At 38.8% G+C, this 18,762-nt stretch overlaps 1 protein-coding gene across 2 annotated transcripts in view; it reads left to right on the plus strand.

The window, feature by feature from the left end:
• Positions 1-18,762, plus strand: part of AKT3 (AKT serine/threonine kinase 3) — a 273,332-nt gene that overhangs the window by 245,794 nt on the left and 8,776 nt on the right. For both annotated transcript variants that reach the window (XM_061160258.1, XM_061160257.1), the window contains one exon: positions 14,390-14,492. In XM_061160258.1, the coding sequence (XP_061016241.1) occupies positions 14,390-14,492 (103 nt within the window). The remainder of the gene's footprint in view (positions 1-14,389; positions 14,493-18,762) is intronic.

The following is an 18,762-nucleotide window of genomic DNA, read 5'->3' on the forward strand; positions in this document are numbered from 1 at the left end:
TTCAGTTTTGAAAGTTTCTATTAACATTTCTTCAAGCTCACCAATTATTTCCTTGACTGTGTTCTGACTATTGGTGAACCTATCAAGGACAAAGGCATTCTGTGGTGGTGTTTTTGATTGCTAGCATTTCCTTTGATGCTTTCTTAGAGATTCCATTTATCTACTTATATTACTCACCTATTCTTGCTCGTAGTTCACTTTTTCTACTAAAGCCTTTAGTATAGTAATCATAGCTGCTTCAAATTCCTGGTCTCTTAATTCCAACATCTCTCTCTCTCTCTGTCATATCTGAGGCTTGCTTTGTATCTTGAAAATATACATTTTTATCCCTTTAGTATGTCTTGTAATTTTTTTGTTGAAAGTCAGACATTATGTGCTGAGTAAAAGAAATTGAGGCAATTGAGGTAAATAGGTCTTTAGTGGAGGTGTTACGTGTATCTCACTAGTTTACCAGATTTGAACATACTTACTAGTTTTAGTGCCATTTTTTTTTTAAGGTGATAATCTATATAATATAGATGATTGTGTCATCTGTTTCCAACTTGTATGCCTTTTATCTCTTTTTTTCTTGCCTCCTTGCATTGACTAAGATTGCCGGAACAATGTTGTATAGAGATGGTAAGAATAGACATTTAATTATTACTAATTTGGGGGAGATAGTATTTGCATTTCCCCTTCTGATTATGATAGTAGCTATAGGTTTTTTTATGCTTGCTGTCTCTCAGGTTAAAATTATCTGCTGTTTATTTCCTGAGCACTTTTGTTATGAACAGATGCTGGATTTTGTCAGATACATTTTTCTGCATTCATAGAGATAATTGTGTAATGTTTTTACTTTAGTTTATTAATATAGTGAATCACATAGATTTTCAAATATTACACCTATATTGCATGCCTAGAATAAACTTCTAAACAATCATGGCATATTATCTTTTTTATATATTGCTAGATTTTTGTTAGTATTTTTATTTTAGGATTTTGCATTGATATTCATAGGGAGCATTGGGCTATACATTTCATGTACTATCTGGTTTTAGAATCAGGATAATAATGCTAGACACTGAAAATAAATGGTGTTCCTTTTTTATTTTATGGAAAAGTTTGCATAGAATTACTATATTTTCTCTTTCAGTGTTGATAGAATGTCCTGTGAAGTCATCTGAGCCTAGACTAAAGAAATTCAATTTATTCAGTGTATGTTCAGCATTTCTAATTATCTCTTTCTTTCCAAAAAGACTTTGTAGTTTATATGTGTTTCAAGGAATTTTAATACTTTATCTAATTATTGAATTCATTGACACTGAGTTGATGGATTATTTGCTTTATTTTTCTGTTCGTTTTACCTTGTTTTATAAATTAGCTCTTCCTTTTAGCCAGTTACATTGAAAACTTAATACATTTGAATCCTTTCTTCTTTTATAATATGATCTTGTAGTGCTGTATTTTTACTACCTCTAAGCATTGCTATAGTTGCATCATGTCAGTTTTTTTGGTCCTATTATGATTTAATTTTTACTTCAAGATGCTTTTTAATTTTCCTTATGATATCTTCTTTTACTCTATAGATTATTGAAGTACGTTGTTTGATTTACAATATTTGGAGATTTGTTAACTATTTTTCTGTTTAGGTTTCTAGTCTAATTCTGTTGTTAAGGAACATACTTTTATAATTTTAAATACTTTAACTTTTTTAGGTTTATTTTATGAAAAAATATGATTTATGTTGATGAGTGTTTCATATACATTGAAAAAATGTGTTTCTTTCCTTGTTATATACAGTGTTCTATAAATGTCAATTAGATCAAGTGGGTTAATAGTTTTAAGTGTTCTACATCCTTACTGATTGTTTGACTGCTTGCTTTTATCAGTTAATAAGAGAGGATAAGTAAAATCCTGAACTATAATTGTGGTGTTGACTAATTCTCTTTCAGTTCTATCACTTTTGCTTTAAACTTGCAGTTCTGTTCATAGGTGCACCCAGTTTTAAGACTGTTATAACTTCTTTAAGTGTTAAAATTTCTTTCATCACCTCATCTAGGTTAGCAAGCTTTTTGCATAAAGATTAGAGTGGCTGTACATGAAATAGAAAATATAAAATAGAGAAAGTCAATAAAACCAAAAATAGTTGATTGTTTGAGAAGATCATAATTGACAAATTTTTAACTAGATTGGCTAAGAAAATGAGAAAAAATACTAAAATCACAGGTGAAAAACATTAATATTGATTTTATAGAAATAAAAAGGATTGTTAAGAGGATAGTGTGAACAGCTATATACTAATAAAGTGGATAAACCTGTATGTAGTGGAACAATTCCTAGAAACACACAAACTGCCAAAATGACTCAAGTAGAATTGTGTGCGTTAGTCACTCAGTCATGTTCAACCCTGCAACTCCATGGACCTCAGCCCACTGGGCTCCTCTGCTCTGACCATCGGATTCTTCAGGCCAGAGTACTGGAGTGGGTTGCCACGCCGTTCTCCAGGGGATCTTCCCAACCCAGGGATTGACCCTGGGTCTCCTGCATTGCAGGCATATTCTTTACCAGCTGAGCTACATGGGAAGCCCCCCAAGTAGCAGTAGAAAATTTGAATAGCCCTAAACAGGACTGATAGGGATAAAGTAAACCGAAAACTCCAATAAAGAAAAGCCCACTCAAGATCAGATGGCTTCACTAGAGAATTATTCAAACATTGAAAGGAGAAATGATGCCACCCCTTCTCAGATTCTTCAAAGAAATTGAAGAGTAGTGAATGCTTGCTGACTCTGTTAGGACAGCATTACCGTCATTCCAAAGTTATGCAGACACACATGAACAGAACTACACAGCAGCATCCCCAGTTAATTCCCACGAAAGTACTAGCAAATCAGTCAGTGGCATATTAAAGGGATTATACATCCTAATGAAGTGAGTTTTATTCCAGGAATGCAAAAATTCAAGATACTAAAATCAGTCAATGTAATGCCCTACTTTAATAGAATAAAGAAAAAAAATGTGATCTCCATTGGTACAGAAAAAAACTTTTGACAAAGTTCAACACCCCTTTCATGGTAAAAGAACCAAAACAAACAAAATTATATTTAGAAAACTAGAAATAGAAAGAGACTTCCTCATCATAATATAAACCATTTGTGAACCCACAGGTCACACACTCAAATGATGAAAGTCTGAAAGCTTTTCCCCAAAGATAAGGAAGAAGACAAGGATGCCTACTTTCAGCATATCAACATATCAACAAAAAGCTGCTCTTCTTTTCAACATAATACTAGAGATTGTTGTCAGAGTATATAGAGAGAACAGGCAATAAAATGCGATCAAATGGAAAAGGAAGTAGTAAAACTACTTCTGTCAACAGATGTGGAAAACACTAAGGAATACACACAAACACCAAAAAAAGTCTTAAAGCTAATAAAATCACGCACAAAATATATTTCTGTACATTAGATAAAAGCATATGAAAAGCAATTTAAGAAAATTCCATGTTAAATAGCATCATAAAGAAGAAAATATTAAGGGTTAAATTTAGTTATTATATAATAATGTATATTATTCTATATAACTACATAGGAATTATTATTATGTGTAATAACTTATTAGACCAGATGGAGTTATTTATGTACATATACATACATGCATATATAAATGAATAAGTCCATCTGGTCTAATGCATCATTTTAAGCCGTACTGATTTTCTGTCTGGATGATCTGTCCATTGATGTAACTGGTATGTTAAAGTCTACCTCTATTACTGTGTTCCTGGCAATTTCTACTTCTATATCCATTAATATTTACCTCATATATTGGGCTTCCCTGATAGCTCAGTTGGTAAAGAATCTGCCTGCAGTGCAGGAGACCCCGGTTCGATTCCTGGGTCAGGAAGATCTGCTGGAGAAGAGATAGGCTACCCACTCCAGTATTCTTGGGCTTCCCTCGTGACTCAGCTGGTAAAGAATCTGCCTGCAATGCGTGAGACCTGGGTTCGATCCCTGGGTTGGAAAGATCCCCTGGAGAAGGGAAAGGCTACCCACTCCAGTATAGTCCATGGGGTCACAAAGAGCAACTTTCACTATATATGTATTCACTATTGAAGGCCTCCTATATTGGGTGCATACATATATATTTACAATTACTATATCTTCTTGGGTTGATTCCTTGATCGTTGTGTAATATCCTTTGTCTCTGGCATTTGTCTTTAAAGTCTGTTTTGTCTAAGTATTTGTACTCCAGCTTTCTGTTGATTTTCATGTTCATGCAATACCTTTTCCAGTCCCCTCATTTTCTGTCCGTGTCGTTATATCTGAAGTGAGTCTCTGTAGGCTGCATATATATATATATGTGTGTCTTTGTATCTGTTCAGCCACTCTCTGTCTTTTGAATTGAGCATTTAGTCTATTTACATTTAAGATAATTATCAATAAGTATATTCTTTTTGCTATTTTTTAAAATTGTTTTGGGGTTGTTTGTGTAGGTCTTCCCCCCCCCCCCCCCCTTCTTGTTTTGTTCTCATGGTTTGATACTATATTTAGTGTTAGGTCTGGATTTATTTTTTGTATGTGTATCTCTTAGAGATTGTTTGTGGTTATCAGGAGATTACTACCATATATATACATATATAATTGTTTTAAGTTGCTGATCTCTGACTTTCAAATGTACTTTAATAATCCTGCATTTGTACTCTCCTCCCCTCATGATTACTGTTTTTGATACCATATTTTACATCTAAATGTTGTATATATCTATTAATTGCTTATGATGGATAAAGATGGCTTTACCCCTTTTGTCTTTTAATCTTTCCACTAGCTTTGTACATGGACATTATCCTTTCTGTACTCTGTTGGGTTGGCCAAAAATTTCATCTTTGGTTTTTCAATGCATGTTTTATAGTTCAGTTAAAATGCATTAATAAGTGATCCTCCAAACATATTTCTTTGTCCTTCTTAAGGAATACATGCAGATCTTATTTTATTGCACTTCACTTTATTGTTCTTCACAGGTAATGCATGTTTTTGAAAATTGAAGGTTTGTGGCAACCCTGTGCCTATCAAGTCTATCAGTGCCACTTTTCCAAAAACATTTACTCACCTCATGTATCTATCACATTTTGATAATTCTTAAAATATTTCAGACTCTTTCATTATTGTATTTATTATGGTGATCTGTGGTCAGTGATCTTTAACATTACTACTTTAGTTGTTTGGAGGCTCCATGAGCCACACTTAATGGATGCACAGTAGATGTTGTGTGTGTTCTGACTGCCTCACAGACTGGGCATTCCACCGTTTTTCTCCCTCTTCTCGGGTCTCCTTATTCCCTGAGATACAACATTATTGAAAGAAGGCTGATTGATAACCCTACAGTGGCCTCCCAGTATTCAAGGGAAAGGAAGAATTGCATGTCTCCCAGTTTAAATCAAAAGCTAGAAATGATTAAGCTTAGTGAAGAAGGCATGTTGCAAACCAAGATAAGCCCAAAACGAGGCTGCTTCTCCAGTTAGCCAAGTTGTAAATGCAAAGGAAAAGTTCTTGAAGAAAATTAAAACTACTACTCCAATGAATACAGAAATGATAAGAATGCAAAACAACATTATTGCTAATGTAGATAAAGTTTGAATTGTCTGGATGGAAGATCAAAGCAGCCACAGCATTCCCATAGGCCACAGCCTAATCTGGCACCACACCCTGACACTTGCATTCTTTGAAGGCCAAGAGAGGTAAGGAAGGTTCTGAAGAAAATCTTGAAACTGGATGTTGCTTCACAAGGTTTAAGGAAAGAAACTGTCTCCATACATAACATAAAAGTTCAAAGTGAAAGAGCAAGTACTATGTAAGAAGCTGCAGCAAATTATCCAGCTAAGATAATTAATAAAGGTGGCTATAGTAAAGCAACAGATTTTCAATGAAGTTAAAACAGCCTTCTTTTGGAAGAAGATGCCATCTAGGACTTCCATAGCTAGAGAGGAGAAGTCAGTGCCTGGCTTCAAAGGATAGACTGACTCTTTTGAGTCAGGGGCTAATGCAGCTAGTGGGGCTTCCCAGGTGGCTCGGTGGTAAAAAATCTGCCTGCCAGTGCAGGAGACACAGGAGTCGTGGGTTCGATCCCTGGGCCAGGAAGATCCCCTGGAAGAGGAAATTGGTAACCCACTCCAGTATTCTTGGCTGGAGAATCCCATGGACAGAGGAGCTAGATGGGCTGTAGTCCATGGGGTCACAAAGAGGCAGACAATTGAGTGACTGAGCACGCATATACAGTGCAGCTGGTGACTTTAAATTGAAGCCAGTGTTCATTTTATCATTCCAAACATCCTAAGGCTCTTAAGAATTAGTAATACTAAGTCTACTCTGCCTATGCTTTAAAAATGGAGCAGCAAAGCCTGTATGACAGCACATCTGTTTACAGCATAGTTTACTGAATATTCTAAGCCCACTGTTGAGACCTACTGCTCAGATAAAAAGATTGCTTTCAAAATGTTACTACTGCTCATTACCATGCACCTAGTCATCTAGTGGGAATGCACAGCAAGGTTAATATTTTCCTGCCTGCTAAGACACATCCATTCCAGTCTGTTTTAGTTTGCTGATCCCTAAAATGTCGATGTTCACTCTTGCCATCTCCTGTTTGACCACTTCGAATTTGCCATGATTCATGGACCTAACATTCCAGGTTCCTATGCAGTATTGCTCTTCACAGCATCAGACTTTACTTCCATCACCGGTTATATCCACAACTGGGTATTGTTTTTGCCTTGGCTCCATCTCTTCATTCTTTCTGGAATAATTTCTCCATTGATCTTCAGTAGCATATTGGGCACCTACTGATGGGGAGTTCATCTTTCAGTGTCCTATCTTTTTGCTTTTAAATGCTGGACTGGATGAAGCACAAGCTGGAATCAAGATTGCCGGGAGAAATATCAGTAACCTCAGATATGCAGATGACACAACACTTATGGCAGAAAGCGAAGAAGAACTAAAGAACCTCTTGATGAAAGGGAAAGAGGAGAGTGAAAAAGTTGGCTTAAAACTCAACATTTAAAAAACTAAGATCATGGAACCTGGTTCCATCACTTCATGGCAAATAGATGGGGAAACAGTGGAAACAGTGACAGACTTTATTTTGGGATGCTCCAAAATCACGATGATAACTGCAGCCATGAAATTAAAAGATGCTTGCTCCTTGGAAGACAAGTTATGACCAAACTAGACAGCATATTAAAAAGCAGAGGCATAATTTTACCAACAAAGGTCCGTCTAGTCAAAGCTATGGTTTTTCTGGTAGTCATGTATAAATGTGAGAGTTGGACTATAAAGAAAGTCGAGCACCAAAGAATTGATGCTTTTGAACTGTGGTGTTGGAGAAGATTCTTGAGAGTCCCTTGGACAGCAAGGAGATACAACCAGTCTATCCTAAAGGAAATCAGTCCTGAATATTCATTGGAACGACTGATGCAGAGGTTGAAACTCCCAGTACTTTGGCCACCTGATGAGAAGAACTGACTCATTTGAAAAGACCCTGATGCTGGGAAAGATTGAAGACAGGAGGAGAAGGGGATGACAGAGAATGAGATGGTTGGATGGCATCACCGACTCAATGGACATGAGTTTGAGTAAACTCTGGGAGTTGGTGATGGACAGGGAGGCCTGGTGTGCTGCCATCCATGGGGTTGCGAAGAGTCGGACACGACTGAGTGACTGAATTGAAGACACATCCATTGTGAAGCCCTTGAATTAAGGAATCATTTCAATTTTTAAGTCTTATTAGTTAAATTCATTTTTTTTAAGGCCACAGCTGCTGTACAGATTTCTCTGTTGGACCTGGGCAAAGTAAGTTGAAAGCCTTCTGGAAAAGATTCACCATTCTAGATGCTATTAACAACATATCATGAAGAAGTTAAAAGTTCACCATTAATAGGAGTTTGGAAGAAGTTAATTCCAGCCTTCATGGATGACTTTGAGAAGTTCCAGACTTCCATGGAAGAAGTAACTGCAGATGTGGTGAAAATAGAAAGAAACCTAGAATTAAAAGTGGAACCTGAAGATAGGACTGAATTGCTGTAACCTCATTTTAAAACTTGAACTCGTGAGGAGTTACTTCTTGTGGATGAACAAAGAAAGTCATTTCTTGAGATGGAGTTTACTCTATCTCAGAAAGATCCCATGAAGATTGTTGAAATGAAAACATAAGTGTTTAGAATGTTGCATAAACGTGATTGATAAAGCAGCAGTAAGATTTGAGAGGATTGTTTCCAGTTTTGAAAAAAAATCTACTGTGGGTAAAATACTGTCAAACAGCATTGCATGCTACAGAGAAATCATTTGTGAAAAGAAGAGTCAACTGATGCAGCAAACTTCATAGTTGTTTTAAGAAATTGCCACCCCACCTTTCAGCAACCACCACACTGATCAGTCAGCAGCAGACATAAGTCCGCATGGACACAAAAGCCTCTACCAGCAAAAAGATTAGAACTCGCTGAAGGTTAGATGATACTTAATATTTTTTTAGCAATGTTATTTAGACATAATACTGTTGCACACATTATAGACTACAGTATAGTGAAAACACAACTTTTATATGCCCTGGGAAACCAAAAAGTTCTCGTGACTCTCCTTACTGTTCTTTTAGCTTTATTGCGGTGGTCTATTCCAGAGTTAGTAATATCTCCAAAATATGCCTGTGGAGTCATTCAGCTCATTTAAAGTTCTGTTTAACTAAAAGCTTCCCAGGTTAGGTGGTACTGCTTCTTCTTATTTCTTTTAATTTTACCATTCTGCTGTTCAACTGCTAGTGTACATCTACAAGGGGAAGCTTGAATATATAACTTAGGAAAGACAAGTATCTGTTCACCTGTGGCCTCTCTCATAGATGCTGCCCTCTCTGCCTCTCTTCTGCAAAGTAAAGACTATATCTTTTCATCCTCAGCTTTTAAATCCGCTACTTACCTTCATTTCTCACCAAAACTTCGTCCCCATCAACCTAGGAGTTCTCTTATCACTGCCTCTTTTCTAGGGAGTTGATCTGGTGTGATAATGAGAGAGAGTGGTTGTCATTACAGGAACTTGAGCAAAGGAGCTAGATTCTTGGTCATCCTCATAGAAATATAAATGAATTTTTCTATGAACGTATTATGATTAATGGTTGGTAGCCTTATTAACATTGCTTTCCTGTATTTTAGGTTTAAAAGACTTTAATATTACTGCCTGGGAGCCACATTGTATAGGATTTTTTAATTTGCTTTTGTTTTCTGTCTGTTGAAATAAGTCTTAGGTTTCCCCAGTGTACATATAGGCTGGTTTATAAGTTGAGAATTGCCTATATATATAAAATTTCTCCCCAATTTACATACTCATTTGACTTTTGCCCATGTTCTTGAACATTTCTAATCAGAAATAGTAATGAGTGGCTGCCACACTGCTGCTGCCAGACCATACCTATGGAATCTCCTAGAGGAGGGATAAAGAATACATTGTTTCAGCAGGTTCTCAGTGAACCCTGAATTTATATTGCATGCAATTTGCCCGCCATCACTATCACAGAAGCATCCAGTAAGTCCCTTTTCATTTCACTAATGAGAACACTCTTACCTTTATAAGCAGCTCTTTTCCAAGTATTACTGAAATCTTCAAATATGCCTTGTACCTGTGGATGCTTGTGAAATAGTATCACCTATCCACAGACCTACAGTCAAAAGCCCTTCTAAGTTCCAGGTGTATTAATTAAATATTTAATGTGTGTTATAGCTAAAATAGTCATTTTGTTGGGGTCAATTCATGATAGAATAATTGTATATTAGTGTGATATATACCTTGGATCCCTTGGTGCATTTTTTTTTATGAGATCAAAGTGAACATTATGGACATGAATTACTATTGTTTAGTAATTTTGCAAAAATGAAAAATAGTTCTTGAGTTTCTGGTCATCTGTAAGGATAATTGGCATGGGAAAGCTTGGCAGATAATATAATTAAATCTTGTTAGTTTTGTCTGAAATAAATCCTCTTTCCATATTCCCATTTTTCCAATACCTGTATATATTGGAATACACAGACGTGCACACACACACACTCACAAACCATGAAACCAGTTTTTCACAAGAATTAGAGATTAAATAAATCAGAATCCTTGCCTAATTTTAGTTACTCTCTTGAGTTATTTTAGAGGTGGAGCTGTAGTACCAGATTAGTGCCTATGGCAAATCTAAACATTCAACAGTTGACAGTTTTTACTATCAGAGTCTGTGTTCCCAGTACTTTTGATCCATGTATGTCATTACAGAATGGTATATGAGATAACCACAGCATTTATTTAATTAATTAAAATGGCAATTAAAGTTCCATAATCTATGTCAACTTTAAGTCAGCAAAAATAAGACTAGGAGCTGATTGTGGCTCAAGATCATGAATTCCTTATTGCAAAATTCAGATTTAAATTGAAGAAAGTAGGGAAAACCACTAGGCCATTCTAGATTCGAGGGATTAGATCTGATAGACAGTGTGCCTGAAGAACTATGGGCGGAGGTTTGTAACATTACACAGGAGGTGGTGACCGAACCCATCCCCAAGAAAAAGAAATGCGACAAGGCAAAACGATTGTCTGAGGAGGCCTTATTCGCTGGATTTAGAAAACACAGAGGAACCAGAGATCAAATTGCCAACATCTATTGGATCATAGAAAAAATAAGCAAATTCCAGAAAAACATCTATTTCTGCTTCATTGACTACCCTAAAGCCTTTGACTGTGTAGATCACAACAAACTGTGGAAAATTCTTCAAGAGATGGGAATACAAGACCATCTTACCTGCCTCCTGAGAAACCTATATGCAGGTGAGAAAGCAACAGTTAGAACTGGATATGGAACAACAGACTGGTTCCAAATTGAGAAAGGAGTATGTCAAGGCTGTATATTGTCACCCTGCTTGTTTAACTTATATGCAGAGTACATCATGTGAAATGCTGGGCTGGATGAATCACAAGCTCGAATCAAGATTGCTGGGAAAAATATCAGTAACTTCAGATACGCAGTTGATACCACTCTAATGGCAGAAAGCAAAGAGGAGCTAAAGAGTCTCTTTAGAAGGTGAAAAAGAAGAGTGAAAAAGCTGTCTTGAAACTCAACATTCACAAAATGAAGATCATGGCATCCAGTCCCGTCACTTCATGGCAAATAGATGGGGGAAGAATGGAAACAGGGACAGATTTTATTTTCTTAGAATCCCGAAATCACTGCGGATGGTGACTGCAGCCATGAAATTAAAAGACGCTTGCTCCTTGAAAGAAAAGCAGTGACCTACCTAGACAGCATATTAAAAAGCAGAGCCATTACTTTGCCAGCAAAGGTCCGTCTAGTCAAAGCTATGGTTTTTCCAGTAGTCATGTATGGATAATGAGAGTTGGGAGTATAAGGAATGGTGAGTGCCAAGGAATTGATGCTTTCGAACTGTGGTGCTGGAGAAGACTTGAGAGTCGCTTGGACAGCAAGGAGATCAAACCAGTCACTCCTAAAGGAAATCAATCCTGAATATTCATTGGAAGGACTAATGCTAAAGCTGAAGCTCCAATACTTTGGCTACTTAATGTGAAGAACTGACTCACTGGAAAAGACCCTAATGCTAGGAAAGATTGAGGGCAGGAGGAGAAGGGGGCGACAGAGAATGAGATGGTTGGATGGCATCATCGATTCAGTGAACCTTAGTTTGAGCAGACTCCAGAATATAGTGAAGGACAGGGAAGCCTGGCGTGCTGCAGTCCATGGGGGGGCAAGGAGTAGGACATGACTGAGTGACTAAACAACAACAAAAATTACCCAGCAGTAAAATGGATGAGCTATCAATACATGCAGTGACGTGGATGAGTGTCAAAATAACCATGCTAAGTGAAAACAACCAGATGAAGAATACATACTATTCGATTCCAAATACATAAAAATCGAGAAGATATAAGCAAATCGTTCATGACAGAAAGCAGACCAGCTGTTGCCTGCAGGTGAATGGAAGAGCTGAGGGGATTATACAGGGTTATGAGAAAACATCTGTAAGTGATGGGTGAGTTCATCATCTTTATTGCATGGGTGTATACATATGTCAAAACATGAAATTGTATACTTTTTTGTATAGCCTTATCTTAAGATATATTTATAACTTATGTCAGCCATACCTCAATAAATCTTTTTTATAAGGACTTGCTCTCATGGAACTTATATTTTATTGGGGAGGAGACACAATTATGATGACAATAAACCTGTATTTTTTCTGTGTGTATATATAGGTAGATATGGATCAGTTGTTGAAAAGTTTTTTGAAGAGAAAGCAGTGTGAGGATAGAAAGTGGGGAGGGGAGGGCAGGTGTTTGAGAGAGGTGGTCAGGTAATGTGATATGATATTTGAATAGAGACTAGTTTGAGCTCCCTGTAGTATTGTGAAAACTGCATAAAGTTTGTTTCCGTTTTTTTGTAAAGTTTCAGGTGACCATTCTCTCTCTCATCTAAAAAGATAACATCTTTCTCTTAACCATGAAGGCAGATTTAAGTTTCTGCCATCAGAAGGAAACAGATGGGAAGGGTGGGCAGAGATAAGCAAAACCTACTCCGCATTCTCAATAGAAGCCATTTCTGCTCTAAGAATTTCTTGTGCTTAATTTCTTATTAGAAGGGTGAGACCTATTTTTGGAACATTTGTAGAATAGTGAATCAGAAAGTTACAACCAAAATCCCTGTCTCCTGGTTTTCTGCAAGAGAGGCAGTTATCCGTTTTCTTGGAGGAAAACCCCAAGTTCTGCAGTCACTATCACCATTGGTGTTCTTATGTGTATGTCTACGATGCCAGAGGGATTTGCAAAATCATGCTCTCATGGGACTTTTATTTTGTTGCGGAGGAGGTGTAATGGTGATGTACGTGTGTATGTGTCAGGTGTTGAAAAGTATTTTGAAGGAGGATAAAGCAGTGTGAGGTTGTACTTCGGAATGAACGGAAGAGGGAAGATTTCCATCAGTGGTGTGAACTGCTTGCTTGTGTCCAGTCATCCTAATTGAGCCGCTGGAAATATGTTGTTATCTTAGCAACAGTTGATCAGTGCAACCTGAATTTGATTCAGTCCCCCCAAGAAAGAGTGCTTGCTAGTGATAGAGACTTTAGAATATCTATGTATTGGGGGCATAGAGAAAAAATGTTCAAAAGAAAAAAATTTCAAATGCTTTTTAACATGTGCTATAAACTGAAATGCGTTCCTTTATTTTGAAAACATGCTTTTAACTTTGCTTACCCCTTGGTTTTTTAAAGCATAGTCCATCTAGAGAATAATTTAAAGATCTTTGTTTTACTATTTAACGTAAATTTGGTGACAGTAAATGTGGAAAGTGCATTGAGTGATGCCAGTTGGGTATTCGTTTCTGTAAAATTTTTATAAAACATACTAATTTCTGTCATTCTGTTTTTCATTTTCTCTCTTCATGGTATTCATCAGAGCATCAGAATGGATACCACCATTCATCAGAGTGGTATTCGTCAGAGTATGCTCTGGGGCTGGGCTCCCTGTGTTAAACCTGTGCACTCTCACCTGTGAGGCTGGGAGCCCTGAGAAGCAGGAACCCCCTCCTGGCTCCAGTCCCACGGGCCAGTGGGGGCTACCGATGCAGAGGTTCACATGACTCAGGCGTCTGTAACCCTCAGCAGCCCAGGACTTTTCCCCCACCGCGTGCCTGCTGCGGGTTGGAGGCAAATGAGTCCAGTTCTCTCAACCCTTAGAGTAGTTCCTCCTGATCTTTTGGATCCTGGCTCCCTTTGAGGAGCCGGTCAAATCTATGAACAGAATGTTTGCGCATCACTTCAGGGGCTGCTACAAGGCCCTCTTCAGTGCAGGGACAGATAGTAAGACCCATCTTAGGTTAGCAGAGTTATAGGTCTTTGCCAGGTACAGAGGCAGTGCTCTGTTTGTGACCTAGGTAATAACTGTGTTATTAAGTTGCATTTTTAATAATAACCTGTTAAACCAGGCACCAGGAAGAGCTAGAGAAAGCCAGCAAGTACTTTTCCTCTAGCAGGAAGACCTTATGTTCTGTGACAGCAGTCCAGATCCATTGGTTTTGTATGTAGTTTCCTAGGAAAAAATATTAGGGCAGACTTTTCAATATTCTCTTCCCATTCTTTTCTTTGGTTTTCATTTGTTCTATTTCACATAACTCCTCAAATGTTACATAGAACAACCAAGTATCTACTCTTCTCTGTTTAGACGTAACCATGAAGCCAAATACCTTGACCATGAAGCCAAAGACACATCTGCCTTGTACAGTGACAGAGAAGTCTAACCTCATACACTATTCATTCAATATTCGCTCTCTGATTATATCCTAGGAATGTATTTTCCTAAATTAAAGTCTGTTAACAGTACCCTTTTGCTTCTTACAGCTTGTACCTCCTTTTAAGCCTCAAGTAACGTCTGAGACAGACACCAGATATTTTGATGAAGAATTTACAGCTCAGACTATTACAATAACACCGCCTGAAAAATGTAAGTAAATCTAGAAGGCAATTGATAATGTTCCAATATAATTGAAGAAAACAGCCATTTTTTTTTAACAGCCATTTTTTTAAACTGATTGTTTTCTAGTTCAAATTCAATAGTGATGTTAATCTGTTCCTTTTAAGAACATGGGGTTCTCAGTGGAAATACTTAAAGACAGGTAGCTAAGAGAAAAGATTTTTTGAGTAAAAAAGATTATATACGGAAAAATTGTAGACTTGAGAATTATAGAGTCAATTTTAGACTAACTGGCTCTTCTCTGCGTGCATGTGTGCTGAGTCGCTAAGTTGTGTCCCACTCTTTGCAGCCCTGAGGACTGGCCCGCCAGGCTTCTCTGTCCATGGGGTTTCCTGGGCAAGAAGACTGGAGTGGGCTGCCATGTCCTTCTTTAGGAGATCTTCCAGACCCAGGGGTCGAACTTGCATCTGCTGCATTGGCAGGTGGATTTTTTACCACTGAGCAGCCAGGGAAGCTAATTCTTCCCTACCATTCTCCAATAAATTATTTTGACCTCAACTAAAAGGATTCTGAAATGAAGACCTCCCTTGTTTCCCACTGCTCATTCAGACACTACCTTCAGAATTTTGGTAATTCTGGTCTCATGCTTACTTAGCAGTTTTTTAAAATTCACTTTAAACTGAATCACCCTTTTTTGCTTAGCTTTGTCTTAAGCATTAATATCTGTGAAGAAATAATTTAGTTTAGTAGTAGTTTTTGATAAGTTAAATTACAAATTTATTAAAACTGTGTGTTCATGCACCACTTAAAATCATTCCACATGTACTAGTGTGTGCCCCACATTTTAATGAATACCTTTCCCTTAATGGGAAGAAAAGTTTATAAAATATAATTTATAAGCATTCTTGCATATTGAAAAAGGCCTATATCTATCATCACTAGATTAGGAGTGAGGACAAAATTGAGTTTCAGGGACAAACTTGGATAGCTAGAAGATTTCTTCAGATCACTCATCTTGTGGCTCACACAGTAACATCGTAGTAGTTTTTCCTCCTTTTCTTTTCCTTTACATCCTTCTCCACATTTCCTCTCCTCTCTTTTCCTTTTTAAAAGCTGACTGGTTGATTGTGCTGATTTACACTGAGCATCCATGAGAGGGAAGGTTGAAGTACTGTTGCAGTGGTGGATGTGGTCAATTGAGTACAGCTCTGAAAGGCAAAATAGGAGTCATCCAGGCTGAGTTTTGAATCTGAGACCTATGGCTGACAAAAAAGAGGGATCATGAATACTGTGAAATGAAAAATATAATTATGTGTGCATATATACTTTTCTTTCTTTAAACTTGCAAGAATTTAAGAGCCTCTTAACTTTAATTTTATAAGGGAAAAAATTAAAACCCAGAGAGAAGAGGAACTTTCCCAAGTCCCACAGTTAGTATTAGCTGTAGTCAGGAGCAGGAGTCACAGCTTGGCCAGTGGTAAAGTCGGTAGACTTGTGAAATGGCAGTATATTGAGGCCCTACTTGTAGTTTGTCACCAGTGGTGGGTGAAGGGCTTCGTTGCTAGAATCAGAGTCTCTGAGAGTTGAAGATGTTAGAAGGCCTGTGGAGCTGTGGGCAGTCAGCTAAGGACCATCTGAATAGGAGCAGTTGGCAGAACCATGGCATGGTTTTCCCTGGCCCAGTGTAGGCTGTGGTGATACAATTTAATTGTCTGAAATTCTGGGCAACACCATTGAGTTGTTGGACTAGCCTAAAAGTACTTGCCACCAGAGAGCGTTTTGGGGGCCTCCTCATTTGTATATAACCTTAATTGTAATCAGACCACATCATTCTGCTTCAGACCCTCCAGGGGCCTCCCAGCCGCGCCGTCAATCTCGCCGCTGACACTGTCTGCACAGCTCTGTCAGATCTGGTCCTGTCCTTGTCTCTGAACTCATCCTGTCTGTCTTCTCTACAGTCCCTGGGTTCCAGGCCACTGTGAACTCACAGTGTGCCTCAGGACTGTGTGTTTACCGTTCTCTGGCTAGAGTTCTCTTTTCCCAGACATCGGCATGAATAATTCTTACTTGTCCTTCAGATCTCTTTAAGTGTCACTGTATCAGAGCACTTTCTTTAGCCTCCTCACCTTAGAAACAGTGCAGCCCCTCAGACCCCATCACCCCACCCCCTAATTCTGTACATTGACACCTTTACTTGCTGGAATCCTTCTGGTTAATTTGTTAGTTTGTTTTACTATCCGTTTCTCCAACTTGAACACGGTAGCTCAGAGAAGAAGGATTTGGTTTGTCTTATTCGCTGCTAGCCCCAGCTCTGAGTTAGGTACCTGGCTCAGCATAGATATTCAATGATTATGTGTTAAGTGAGTAAAGAAATAGACTCTAGTGAGGCCTGGGCCAGGAGGAGGCACGGCTTGCTCCAGACAGTGCTGCTGCCCATCCCAGCCCAGAATTTGTGTTTGGCTGACGTCCTCATGCAATTTCACATGGAGCTTGGTGAGGTTCAATAGAGCTTTTGGTATTTGTGAACTCTTAACTCTTAGGAGAAGCTAATTGTGCTATTTTGAGAGTCATAGAGATAGGTAGGCCGTGTAAATGCAAAGCCATGAGTGCAAATTTTATTCCAGAAAGTTAAAAGGAAAATATCAGTGTGGAAGAGAAAGGTGAATTGAAAAAGCCCTGGACTTGGGCCCTCCTTTGTCTCCCAGCACCCCACACTAGCTCTGGAATGTGGCAGGTCACTTGTCGTGTGTGCCTGAGAAGCCATCTCTTTCAGAAAGGCACCCAGAGTCCTATAGGTTTAAGTAACCCTATTTTTTATTTTATTGAAGCATCAGGTTAACCACAACCATAGTGTCCTTTGATATGTGACCCACCCTGTAAAGAGTGATGATAGGTAAACACCTAGCAAAAAAGAGCGGGCATGAGTGGAGGGGCATAGGGAAGGGACTGCTGAACTGTGATGCTGGCAGTAAGGCGGGACCCTTCCCTGACACTGAGCCCTAGGTGGCCCCAGAACATGCATCCAGCAGTGTCTGGACTGACAAGAGTGTACCCCAGTCTACGGGCAGGACAGCCCTGTGGACCTGCTGTCTTAGTTTCTGATTCAGGGTTTCTAGAGAGAGAGGTCAGATGAGCGAGCTCAGTAGGGTGGGCTGTGGCCAAGAGGTGGGCACCAGCCAGGCTGTCCTCTGCGGCCCAGCCCAGCGTGGCTCCCAGGGCCAGGCCGTGGCCTCTGTGCTTGCCGTCTGCGGCAGCTGGCTTCTTCTGGGCACAAGGGCAATGTTTTCACTTGGGTGATCCGTGGGTATATCCTAAATCCCCTTAAGAGGCGGATCAAAGGAAAATCTGTGAAGCCTTGAACTGTGATTACATTTAACATAATCTTTTCTTCTTGCTGCTTTGAATAGTGTTGCTGGTGAGAAACCAGTGCAGCTCTGAAGCTGCTAAAAGCACAGAGGTTTTGTTCACAAAAGGCCACAGTAGGACCATTAAGTTAGCGATTGTCTCCCCACTTGCCACCTTGCTTTTGTAGAACAGAATGGAGTTATTTTTTAGAACAAATCAGCAGTTAGAGAGGCAAATGTTCCTTTTTTACAAACAGCTGCAGTAATACGCCAGATTGTCCTCACTGGTGTTAATTAATTGAGCAGATTTTGGAATGTGTCTTCTTGCTTTACATCCATTAATGGTCCTCTGCCTTCCTCTTAGAGAAAAAGGGGATTTCTTTGAGCTTTTGCTGCCATATAATTACTTTGGTTAACGTTCTAAGGAAATTAGGCAACTAATGCTGCCTGGATCCAGGGATTCGGTTGTAGAATATAGAGTTGATCACCCTGTTTCTTTTTCCCAGAGGTGTGCTGTTTGAGTTTTTGGCACAGTTCATGTCCACTATCATCACTGTTCCCTCTGAATCTTCTTTCTGAGTGGGAACACATTTATATACGTTGACTGGGTGTGAAGGCCTGGCTGGGGCAGCCGGCTGCCCTGTCAGCCCTGGAGCGCTCCTTCCTCCTCAGCCCCCGACTGGCGTGCACAGTACCAAGGGCTCAGGGGAACCCCTCATTCCTGTCCCAGCGCCTCCCCAACTCACAGTTCCTCTTGTGGCCATGATCAGAGACTTGCCCCTCACTAATGCCATGTTCAAAAGAATAGGAGGGAAATGGAGAAGGTGATGTAACTGACTTTAAAGAAGATCCAGATGTGGGGCCCTCACAAGGTTATCAATGAGATTTATAGTTATGGTCAGAAATGGGATTAACTTGTTCCTAAAGTGTCAGAATGAAAACTTTCTCTTAACTTT

Source organism: Dama dama, chromosome 14 (genome assembly GCF_033118175.1).
Source record: "Dama dama isolate Ldn47 chromosome 14, ASM3311817v1, whole genome shotgun sequence".
Taxonomy (NCBI): Eukaryota; Metazoa; Chordata; class Mammalia; order Artiodactyla; family Cervidae; genus Dama; species Dama dama.